General features: G+C 37.1%; 1 protein-coding gene across 2 annotated transcripts in view; it reads right to left on the bottom strand.

The window, feature by feature from the left end:
- Positions 1-11,541: 11,541 nt before the first annotated feature.
- HNMT (histamine N-methyltransferase) overlaps positions 11,542-13,135 on the bottom strand; it is a 44,167-nt gene continuing 42,573 nt past the window's right edge. For both annotated transcript variants that reach the window (XM_080798820.1, XM_080798821.1), the window contains one exon: positions 11,542-12,110. In XM_080798820.1, coding sequence (XP_080654946.1) covers positions 11,755-12,110 — 356 coding nt within the window. In that variant the 3' untranslated portion in view covers positions 11,542-11,754. The remainder of the gene's footprint in view (positions 12,111-13,135) is intronic.

Genomic DNA, 13,135 nt, shown 5'->3' with positions numbered 1-13,135 from the left:
GCCTATTTGGGGAGAAAATGCTTTTCCCTCAAAAACACCCATCTACTCTCCTAGACCCAATATAACCTGTGTTGTATTTTTCAAAGTTTTTCTCTTAATTTCTCAATGTTCTTCTTGGTCTGCTTTACGAATTAGAAAAAAGATAGGGAAAACTTGGATTAGATTAACCTGTTTGTGTTAGGGTATTATTTTACTCCAAATAAGTTAGTATCATACAAAGAATGTTGTTTCTCGCTCATGTAACAGTCTAAGGGTCGGCACTACATACCCCCCTGTTGTGGTAACTCTGTTCCATCAAGACAGCTCCTTCTACCTATTGCTCTGAAATTCCCTATGGAATTGCTGCTTTTTCTGCACACTCTGAGATCACACACTACCACATCCACATTCTAGTCATCCAGAAGGAGAAAAAGTGGAAGAGGAGAACATAGCTCTTGCCTTGTCAGCATAACCCACAAACTGTGTTGCTTCTTCTCATATCCCATTGGCTAGAACTTAGTCATATGATTATATGCAGCTCAAAGAGCATATGGGAAATGCAGTCTTCATCTGGGGAGCCATGTACTTCATTAAGAATTAAACATTATGTTATCAGAGAAGAAGGGGAGTATTGCTATTGGGAAATAGTCTGCACATTACCTTACAATTCTCCAACCAACTGGAGTTACATAGACCTTACCGTTTGCCATTACTAAAAGTCTCTTTTGTTATGGATACTCAATAACTAATAATATGTTTACACAAGACCAGAATACTAGATCAATTCACTGGAATTTTTCTCCCCTTCCCAACTGGGCAGGCCAAAGTTATATAGGAGTTATATAGTAGTACATTGTAGGATCAAAGTTGACTAAGTCAAGCAAGTGCTATCTTTGTACCAGAGACACCGAGTGAGATCAGTCCCTGGGAAAAAGAATGAAAATTCAACAGCTAGGAGGTAACTTCTATAATGAAGCTTGTAGGGCTAGGAGAGAAAGGAACAGTGAATCAATAAGGATTAATATTAAGGGCAGCCAAGATGTGGTGGTTAAGAACATGGTCCCTGGGGCTCATCTGTGTGGATTGGAATTCTGGTTCCACAGGCTGTGAGAATATGCGAGACGTGATACAAGCAATTTACACCTCAGCTTCCTTCTTTGTGAAACTGGGATAAAAATAGTTACTAATTCATAAACTTGCTCGGAGGATTAGATTAAATAATGTAACACAGTGTGTAACTCCTCAATAAATATTAACTATTATTAACTTGGAGTCCTTAAAATTCTTTAAGGTCCGTTTTATTTAGCAAAGACTCTTTCTCTGTGATCAACACTTTTTCAAGCTGGAAATCCATAAATTAGACAGACCAAAGAAAACACAGGGAGCCAATATTTACTCCACCATTCCTAGGACACACAGATGGGAAACCCATGGGTTGTCAACCTTGCCCAAACAAATCTGTCCCATGAGGTTTCTTCTGAAGCAGTAAGCCCTGGCTCATTTCCTTGTCTCACTTTCTGGGTATTTTTTTTTTTTTAATAAGAAAGAAGTCCAAACTCTTCTCACAATCAGACCTGGAGAAATTAAAAAAAAACCAAACTAATAAAAATAGTAATAAACAAACCACAAAAACTGTAAAATACCTCCCATTAAAAGTCATTGTGAAGTAGATTAAACCTCTTGGAAAGCATGCAGAATGGTAGCAATATCTTGATAAATAAGCCAAGGCTGCAATGTGCTTGTGCTGATAATAAGTAGCATGGAAGAACTGTCTCTTCTACAAAACCCTGGGATTTATGTCCATTCCGCCTGCATCAGAAACTAGAGAATTAACTCATGAAATCCATCTATCAACACAGGTAGAAAGAGGAATCGCAGTACAGAAATGAAATTAGCATGAAATTAGTTAGCTGTAGGACATAAATAGGGGTACTGACATTTTCCTGCATCTTCTGTATCAAATGTCTTTGGAGAACTCACCAAGCTTGGACTGTAGTTGATGGCCCCTGTGATTTATTTCAACATTTTCTAACCTAGGCAGGTTGTTTGCAAAGTCCTTCAAGTATCATTAAGACAAATCAGGAAACAGATAATTCTTGAAGAGAAGAATATGATCATGGGAAGACACTGCTCATATAGAATATCCACAATGTTTCACTGCAGCCTCCAGAATAACGCATCACTGTATTTATTAATCCATTGCTACAGAGATTATGGCAATCTGACATGGAGCCCTAATGAATTTTTGGCACATTTAGAAATTGTGACTGTTGTTGCCCAGGGAGCCTCTTAAATCAACTCCCACCCCTTTACTGCAGTTGCCTTTTCACAGTGTATATCATGTTGAGAAATGGATTATACAACCGTAGCTTTAACTACCCTGCATTAGTAGATGGCATGCTATGGATGTGTATTACACGATGTATGAATCATAGGGAAGCTAGGATATGGATGACAGATAATTTAAACATGAAATCAGTGATGCCTGGGACCTGGTAGGAATAGAGGTAGAAAAATAAAGGCAAAAGTCAAGGCAAGTGGTTGGGAGAACCCAGGTATTCGGACTTGGTTAATACAAACTTACTCATGAAGCATAGTGTTTAGAAATCTGGAGTATTATTTTACCATTTTTTATACTACTCTTTGGCCCTCTGATGCTGCTTCCTCCCTTCCATAATAAGATCAATCCCCTTCTGTTTGCAAATGGACCTTTGAGAACAAAGGGAATCCTATGAATTCTTACTTTTTAAGACAAGCTACATCTAAGATAAAAGAGCATATTAACTTAATTTGCACACTGTACAGACACATAATGTGAAGTCAGAAGGTATAGAATCCAGCTTATACCCTGTTACAAACTTGCTTTGAGAACTGGGCTAAATCATTTAACTTATTAGTATCTCAGCATCCTTGCCTTCAAAAGGGATAATATCATCAGTCTTTCAAATTAAGTAATAATCAAATGAGATGTTATATGCTGTTCTATCTAGGACATCTGGGTGGCAAGAAGATACCCATGAGAACACATCAAGGAAAAGGGAATTTGTTTCCAGGATAGACCTAGACAGGGATTGGAAATGGCAAGGAGCATTACTTGAGACAGCCAAAGCTCATCTCCCATTCAAATGCCATGTAGTTCTATTGTCCTGGCATTTCTCCTTCCTGTATGTGTCCCATTCCTGTCTTTCAAACTAACATCCGAATGAGGGCCTCCCCCATGTGGCCCACAGTGACTACTCTGGATTGACTCTATCTTAAGACCTTTCATCTCAGCTGCTACAGAAAGCTTAGCCTCCTGAAGTTCCTTCAAATATGTTATGCTCGTTCCCACAACAGATTCTCTGTACTTGCATGTCCTTCCTGAAATGCTCTCCCAGCTCTTTGCATGGCATCCCTTGCACTTCATGTAAACCTCTTTTCAAATCTCATCCCTTTAAAGAGGACTTTCCTGACCATTCTAACTAATATTATACCCTCTGGTACTCTTTTCTCCTTTTCTACTTTTATTTTCTTAATAGTGCCTATCACTATCTGACATATATCTATTTTTCTGTCTGCCCTCCCACTAGAAATCAGGCCAGTGGCATTGGGAACTTTCTTTTCTTTACTGCAGTATTGCTCTTGCTTAGAACAATGCCTCACACAATAAATATTGGTTCAATGTATATTTCATGAATTAGTGATAGTACAAATGCCAAATCTCCCCAGATTCATAATTTCAAAAGCTTTTAAAGATTTTATTTATTTATTGGAGATAGAGCAAGAGAGAGAGCACAAGTAGGGGGGAAGGGCAGAGGGAGAGGGAGAAGTAGGTTGCCCACTGAGCAGGGAGCCCAACCAGGAGCTCCATCCCAGGGCCCTAAGCTCATGACCAGAGCTGAAGGCAGACACTTAACTGACTGAGCCACCCAGGTGCCCCTATAGTTTCAATTATTTTAAGAAAAGAATTAAAAGGACCTATTTCATATTTCTCAAGAGAAACCACTCCAATCAATTTTTGGCCAACCAGTGAGTTGCCTCCTTTTGTTAGTTGCCCACCCCTTGGTCTATTTAGACAGGGTTGAGATGGGGCCACTTCAGACCGTACAGAGCACAGGTAGTTACAGCATGGGACAGGCAGATATCCCAAGGTACGACTAGAGTGGCCCAACCCTGATGCACCTTGGGCTTCATGAAGCACCAGCTTGGCTCCAGTAGACAAAGAGAGCCCATCAACCTTTGGCTGGAAATGTCAAAGTTATGAATTATTAGATTGACTTCTCTAGGTACTAGCTCTCTGACTTCAGTCATAATTTTAATTTTAATTTTTTATCTTTTCTGCATTTTATGTTAAATTTTTATGAGCAATTAATAATAATCATTGCTAATATTTTTGAAATTCTCTGACTCTGCCATTTTATGAATATATTTATGTAGCTTAAGTCCTGGAATCCTTAGGACCGTCCTCTGAGGTAGATAGGATGATTATATTTATTTTGAAGGTAAAGAAGTGTGAGAATCGAGATAAAGTCAGTTACCTGAGATCTCTTAGTAACTAACATAACTGGGGTTTGAATCCAGAAGTCTGGTTCTGCTTTATCTAGCAAAACTTTATTTTATACATTCATTTCCCTGTGGGGTTTAGCAAGAAGTCCTTATTTTCTTAGAAATAACATTCTGATGGAATAAAACACATGTACCCCTTAAGAAGACAAAATATTCTGCATAAGCTATTCTTATTAAGCAAACATTTAAAATACATTAAATATACATTAAAGTATGTGCGATTTCACAGAATTAAGATCTAGTATTCTTTGTGATCTTTGAATCTGTTTTTATGGAGTTATGGAGATATACCAGAAGTCGTTACTTTTTTGTTTGTTTTTTTTTTTTTGGCCAGATTGGCAGAATTTTTTATTAAAAAATTGCCAATTTTTATAATAAGCAAATATCAGGGCCCTGTAATACTGTGCTCCACTTAATGTCTTCTCTGGATTTTAGCAATACTACCTAAAAACAAAATTAGAAAAGTGTCAGAAATACTTTAAATAAGTTAAGGTTTATACAAACACTAAGGGCAACCAACAATTTTACTGGGGTCTTGAGCTATGCTTGCAGTAAAAATATAAACACAGAGGTTAAAAAAAAAAAAAATATATATATATATATATATATATATAAACACATAGATACAAGATGAATGCTTGAGGGGCACCTGGGTGGCTCAGTGGTTTAAGCCGCTGCCTTCGGCTCAGGTCATGATCTCAGGGTCCTGGGATCGAGCCCCGCCTCGGGCTCTCTGCTCAGCACTGAGCCTGCTTCCCTTCCTCTCTCTCTCTGCCTGCCTCTCTGCCTACTTGTGATCTCTCTCTGTCAAATAAATAAATAAAATCTTTAAAAAAAAAAAAAAAAAAAAAAAGATGAATGCTTGAGAAAAAAAGAATTCTCTGAACACCCATTACTTAGGATCCATATGCATGGCGCCATTAAACACTGGGAAATGTATAATTTTGTATAAAACAACATTCCAAATTCATGTTACGGGCTTTTTTTCTGAATCAAAAGAACAAACTTGAAAAATCAGTAGTTTCATTCCTTGTACCTATGCAACTTTCCACTACTACCTAGTAGGTACTAATGGGGATCTTATTTTTGTAAAGTTTCAAGTGTTCCATTACATTAAAAAACTGAATCAGTGAGAATTTATTTATTTATTGGTTTGTTTGTTTGTTTGTTTTTAGTAAAGGATATTTATAGGGACAAGAAAAGCCATTTTTACAAATATCCATCTATGGAGTGCTAGTCTTTTCTATCTGTAAGTAGCATGTTAATTCTATTCTTGTTTTGTTTTGCACATGTGCCTTTCAGAGAAGGCCATCGTTTGCTCTACAGAGTCTTGGTTTCTATCCTTTTGGGGAAGTTGTTCAAGGTCGTCATGGCCCATATCCATCAATTATGCCTGCCTTACAGATTCCCTTTGTCAGTAGTACATATCAGTATGATTAATAGTTCAGGGTTCATATTCAGGAACCTGATTGGATAACTGTCGTTTCATTTGTTGTCACTGATAATTCAGAAAACACTGATGAAGTTGTCTAGGAAAAGAGGGCAATGCAAGCCAGTTTTACCCATAATGAACAATAAACCTTGGTCTTTTGTTAGCAAAAATAGGCTGTGCTCTCCAGTATACTTCCTGGATCTCATCTAGGAGATTAGGGAGAGGTATTAACTCTATAGGTATTTCCTGTAACATTAAGTAGTAGTTCTGCAATATGAAAGAGTGAATATCACACTATGTTGAAGGTTTTATAACTGGGATAATGAGGGTTCATGAGCTTTTCAGTAAAACCTAACTTTTATTCTGTACCTAAGAGAAAGTAGTAATTATTCACTTACTTTAAATATAGCTTTATTAGTTATAAATTATTGGACTTATTTAAAGAGATGTACTGTTTTTATAAGAATGATAGATGTTTGTCATTAAAAATAAAATAAAACACATTCAATAAGCCTTCAAAAATCCTCTGAAATCCTGTCCAAGGATGACTCTTAGTCTTAAGGGAGATTTTAGAGGAACATAAGAGACTCTAGAGTTTTTAAATTGATTCAGGGTTTTCTGGAAATTTGGTAAATGATACAAAGTGCATTTTAAGTCAGTGGAGATTTCTGCCCCCTCAAGAAAATTGTGTTGGTATAGCTACCTATCTTTTTGAGGGCAAACATTTTATTCTCATTTTAACTCCTTCCACTTATGTAAATTTTTATTAAGTTTTTAATTTTTAATCCCAATATAGTTAACATACAGTATTACATTAGGTTCAGGTGTACAGTATAGTAATTCATCAAATGTATACATTACTCAGTGTTCATGATGATAAGTGTACTCTTAATCCCCATCACCTATTTCACCCATCCCCTAACCCACCTCCCTTCTGGTAACCATCAGTTTGTTCTCTATAGTTAAGAGTCTGGTTCCTTTATTTGTCCCTCTCTTTTTTTTCCCTTTGTTCCTTTGTTTTGTTTCTTAAATTCCACATAAGAGTGAAATCATATAGTATTTGTCATTCTCTGACTGACTTATTTCACTTAGCATAATAGTGCTCTTTAGCTCCATCTACGTTGTTGCAAGTGGCAAGATTTCATTCTTTTTTATGGCCAGATAATATTTCATTATATATACTTAACACCTCTTCTTTATCCATTCATCAATTGATGGACACTTGTGATGCTTCCATATCTTGACTATTGTAAATAATGCTGCAGTAAACACAGGGGTGCATGTATCTCTTTGAATTAGTGTTCTTGTATTTTGGGGGTAAATGCCCTGTAGTGCAATTACTGGATTGTAGGGTAGTTCTGTTTTTAACTTTTTGAGGGAACTCCATAATGTCTTCCATAGTGGATACACCAGTTTGCACTCCCACCAACAGTGCACTACAGTTCCTTTTTCTCTATATCCTTGCCAACACTTGTTTTTTTTAGCCATTCTGACAGGTGTGAGAAATATCTCTTTATAGTTTTGATTTTTATTTCCCTCACGATGAGTGATGTTGAGCATCTTTTCATGTGTCTGTTGACCATCTGTATGTCTTCTTTGGAGAAATATATATTCATGTCATCTCATTTTTTAATTGAATTGCTGCTGTTGTTGTTTTTTTTTTTTTCTGGTGCAGAGTTATATAAGTTCTTTATATATATTGGATACTAATGCTTTATCAGATATCTGCATCAGATATGCAAATATCTTTTCTCATTCATTAGGATATCTTTAATCTTGTTGGTTGTTTCCAATCAATTTTGTTGTTAAGAAGCTTTTTATTTTAATGTAGTCTCAATAGTTAGCTTTTACTTTCATTTTCCTTGCCTCAGGAGACAGATCTAGAAAAAATGTTGCTACAGCTGATGTTGGAGAAATTACTGTCTGTGCTTTGTTTTAGGATATTTATAGTTTCAGGTCTCACGTTTAGGTTCTTAATCCATTTTGAGTTTATTTTTGTATACAGTGTAAGAAAGTGGTCCAGTTTCATTTTTTTTTTGTATGTTGCTGTCCAGTTTTCCCAGCACCATTTCTTGAACAAACTTTTTCCCATTGCATATTCCTGCCTCCTTTGTTGAAGATTAATTGACCATATACTTATGGGTTGATTTCTGGGTTTCCTACTCTGTTTCATTGATCTACATGTCTGTTTTTGTGCCAGTACCACACTGTTTTGATCACCATGCTTTGTAATATAACTTGGGGTCCAGAATTGTGATGCTTCCAGTTTGGTTTTTCTCTTTCGAGATTCCTTTGGCTATTTGGGGTCTTGTCTGGTTCCATACAAGTTTTAGAATTGTTCGTTCTGGTTGTTAGAAAAATGCTGTTGGTATTTTAACAGGGATTGCATTAAATATGTAGACTGCTTTGGGTACTATGGACAGTTTAACATTTGTTCTTCCAGTTCATGCACATGGAATGTCTTTCTGTTTCTTTGTGTTATCTTCAATTTCTTTCATCAAATGTTCTACAATTTTCAGAGTACAAGTCTTTCACCTCTTTGGTTAGGTATACTCCTAGGTATTTTATTGGTTTTGGTGTAATTGTAAATAGAATTAATTTCTCTTTCTGCTGCTTAATTATCACTTATAGAAATGCAATGGATTTTTGTACATTGATTTTGTATCCAGCAACTTTACTGAGTTCATTTATCAGTTCTAGTAGTTTTTTGGTGGAATCCTATATATATATTCATATATATATATATATTCATATTCATGATATCTTCAGCATTCCCTTTTAACATTGCTTGCTTGTAGGACTGGTTTGGTGGTCATGAATTCCTTTAGTTTTTGTCTGATAAATTTTTTATCCCTCCTTCTATTCTGAATGCTAGCATTTCTGGATAGAATATACTTGGCTGCACATTTTTCCCATTCAGCACTTTGCATATATGCCACTCCTTTCTGGCCTGAAAAGTTTCTGCTAAAAAAAATCAGCTGATAGTCTTATGGAGTTTCCCTTGTAAGTATTGTCTTCTTTCCTTTAGCTACTTTAATTTTTTCAAATCACTTCTTTTGCCATATTAATTACTGTGTTTCTTTGTGTGGGTCTTCTTGGTTTGATTTTATTGCAGGATCTCTGTACCTCCTAGATCTGGGTTTGTTTCCTTCCCCAGATTCAGGAACTTTCAGTGATTACTCCCTCAAATAAATTTTCTGCCCCCTTTTCTTTCTTCTTAGTGATCCCTATAATGCAAATGTTGTTATGCTTGATGGAGTCACTGAGTTCCCTAAGTCTATTCTCATTTTGCATATTTATTTTATTTTACCTCCTCAATTTGATTGCTTTCCATTATTGTCTTCCATATTGAGAATTTGTTATTCTCATTCCTCTAGCCTACTATTTATTCCATCTAGTGTATTTTAAATTCCATTTATTATGTTCTTAATCTGTGATTGGTACTTTTTTTTTTATCTCTTTGTTAAGGATCTCACCAATGCCCCCACTCATTTCCCAAGCACAGTGACTACCTTTATGATCATTACTTTAAATTCTCTATCAGGCATATTACTTATATTCATTTCACATAGGTCTCTTGCTGTGGTTTTGTCCTGTTCTTTCATTTGGAACACATTCCTCTGTCTCCATTTTGTCTAACCTTGTCTGTTTCTGTGTGTTAAGAAACTCAGCTGTCTCCCACTCTTGAAAGTAGTGGGTAAGGCACACACTTTTTTTTTTTTAATTTTTAGCGTAACAGTATTCATTGTTTTTGCACCACACCCAGTGCTCCATGCAATATGTGCCCTCCCTAATACCCACCACCTGGTTCCCCCAACCTCCCACCCCCTGCCCCTTCAAAACCCTCAGGTTGTTTTTCAGAGTCCATAGTCTCTCATGGTTCACCTCCCCTTCCAATTTCCGTCAACTCCCTTCTCCTCAGAAGGCACACACTTTTAATGAGGTGGCGCTGGTCCTCTTCCATAGGGTACATGCAATTGCTGTGAAGACCAGGCCTGGCCAGTGCAGTTTTAATAAGGTGTGTGTGGAGGTGAACTGTTGCTTGGAACAAGGCCCCACAAAACACCCGGGAGACTCAGCGTTGGCAAGTGTTATGCCAGTCTTCTAGGGGAGGGGACTGTAGTGCAGGCAAGTGCCTGGGGAGGGGCAGATCTGCTGATGTGGGAGGGCTTAGTGTAAGCAAGTTAGGTAAGGAGTGTAGACTTTGCCAGTTTCTGAAGGTGGTGAAGCATTTATGCTGAGGGGTGGGAGATGGAAATGGCAGCTCCTTTGTTTCTGGAGGAGTCTCTCAGGGAAATCTGTTTCTCTGGGACATGCTCTGAGATTAGTAAATAACTCTCCCTCCCATATGCCCTAGTCATTTTTCAAACTGCTGCTTCTATGCTGTATCTCCGTAAGCAATTTGTTGTGCTCTCTCTTTAAGGTCAGGGACACAGTTTCCTGCAGCACACTGGGCTCTCCCAGAGCAAAGCCTGCTAGTTTTTAAAAGTCATGCTTGTTGTAAGAACTCAAGAAATTCAGTCCCTCTTGCTTTCAAAGCCAAATATTATGGGGATTCTTCCTCTCCATGCAGGCTCCCTGGTGTGACAGTGTATTTCTCACCCTTCTCCCTGCCCCTGCTCCCTCCCAACTGCAGACAGCCAGGGCCCTTTTAGCTCCCCACCTCATCTTCACCTTTCCTATCCTCTTCCACATGGCCTCTTCTCTGCCTTTAGTTGTAGACTTTCTTCTGCCTGTCTTTGGGTGGTTTTCTGTTATTTATGCTGATTTGAGTGTTACCATGGGACTAGGTGAGCTTAGGGTCCTCTACTCTGCCATCTTCCCAGAATCCTACACTTACGTAAATTTCAAACATATGAAGATTTATTTTTTTAAAGTGAAACTATATTTTTATAATAAAATATGTAAAGATTCTAAAACTTTAAGAAGGCCTTTAAAAATGTGTCAGAAACCCAGAAGGGGAAAAAAAACCTGAAGATTTGACTGAATAAAATAGAAAAAAACTTCACTGTATCAAAAGCAACCCAAATACTATAAAATCAAAGACAAAAGGTAAACAATAAAGAGAAAACAAAGTAGAAGGAAATGGGATATATGACAAATAATTTTGTAATATCCTAAGGTGCTTACTTTTAGTAATCAATAAAAACAAGTTAGAAACTACTAGAGGAATATGCACAAATAATTCTTCACAGAAGGAGGAAAAAATAAACATATACTTTTTTCATATATATCAATACATATATACATTTGTAGTATTTAAAGAATCCATAGCATGTGTTTTATTAATATTTTAGGCAATTCCAGTACAATCAATAAATGGAAAGGATTTTCATGTCAATAAGCTAGTGAAACTTAGTTGTCTCATTTTTATAGCCTAGATGGTATTTAGCCTGATTTGGCTCTTGATATGGGGAAGGAATGGGATAAGAATAACAGTATCCTATATTATATGCATGGAAATCTGAGAATGTCTTGGAATTTTCTAGATTTTATATATGAGACAATGCTCTATTTATATTGGGATGTGTTTATAATTTTAATACAGAAATAAATGATCAACAGTATTCAAAATATAATTTTTTAAAAGATTTTACTTATTTATTTGACAGACAGAGATCACAAGCAGGCAGAGAGAGAGGAGGAAGCAGCCTCACTGCTGAGCAGAGAGCCCGATGTGGGGCTCCATCCCAGAACCCTGGGATCATGACCTGAGCCCAAGGCAGAGGCTTTAACCCACTGAGCCACCCAGGTGCCCCCAAAATATAATTTTTTGAATACATTTTCATGATTAATATTTATGCCTCAACCACTATGAAACTCAGACTATTATTAAAAAGAACCTTTCCCTCCTTCTTTACACTGAACTCAGACTCTTGCAGATCTTTCATAATTTCTGCTTTGAGATCAGGTGGTGCTGTTGTATTAAAGTTGCAGGTTTCTGTCAAAAAATCACAAAGCAGTTCTCCATTTTCATTGCCATCAATAAAACAATCAGATATGTCCATGGTGGACAGAAGGTCATAACACTCATACTTAATCCCCAGTTTATCCAGCATCTGAGTGAGGTCAGACGATGTGACATACTGACAGAGGTCATCCTGAGGTAAGCGGGATCCATACTTTTTCCACAGCTTGTTCCAGCCACTGATTCCTGTGTGATAAAACAAAGCTCATGCGTTTACTTATTCTTCTTTTCATTTCCCTTCTCTGCCAGGAAGTATACTACATGCTTAGAATAAAGCAGCCAATAGATAAATATTCTTGCCTTTGGGTAGCTTAATTTAAGAGGTACACAAGCGGGAAAGAAAGCTAAATATACAAGTAAATAAATCACATATCAGATGGTGCTAAGTACTAATGAAAAACAAATCAGAACAAGGAATAAGGAGGGTCAAAGAGTTGGATGGGTTGCTGTTTATATAAGGTGGTCACAGAAACTCTCGATAATAATGTGACATTTGAGCAGAGATATGTGAACAAGCCATGTAGATATGAGAGGGAAGACTACCTTAGGTAGAGAAAAGAGCAACTACAAAGGACCTGAGGCGAGAGCATGCTTGTCATGTTAAGAACTGGCCAGGAAACCAGTGAGATCTGAAATCAGTGAGCAAAGGGGAAAGTAGAAGAAGATAAGGTTGGATGAGTGGTGGAGGGAGTGGGTAGGGTACCATATCACATGGATTGAGATGGGAAGTCACTGTAGTGTTGTCTGAAAGAACTTTCTGGAACATATTCTGTATCTGCATTGTCCAATATGGTAGCCACTAACCATCTGTGGCTAAGGAACATTTGAACTGTGCCTAGTATGACCAAGGAAATGAATTTTAAGTTTTACTTCACTGCAATTGATTTACATATCGATTTCAGTAGTCAAATGTGGCTTTTATATTGAGCAATACAACATTAGAGTGACTTAACCTGATTTGTATTTTAATAAGGTTAATTGGCCACACAGATGAGAATAGACTGTAGGGCCATAAGGGTGGAAACAGGGAGAACAGTGAGGAGGTTATAACAATAATCTGGGTGACAGATGATGGTAAATTGGAGTAGCTAACTTTTGGAAGTGATGAGAAGTGGTTGGATTTCTTATATATTATGCTCATAGATACAGTGAGATTTGCCAACAATTTGGATTTGGGGTATGAGTGAAAACAGAGTCAGTGACCCAATGAT

The sequence above is a fragment of the Martes martes genome (genome assembly GCF_963455335.1).
Source record: "Martes martes genome assembly, chromosome: 3".
Lineage (NCBI taxonomy): Eukaryota > Metazoa > Chordata > Mammalia > Carnivora > Mustelidae > Martes > Martes martes.
Note: the sequence above shows the minus strand (reverse complement) of the source record. Positions and strands in the feature narration are given on the sequence as shown.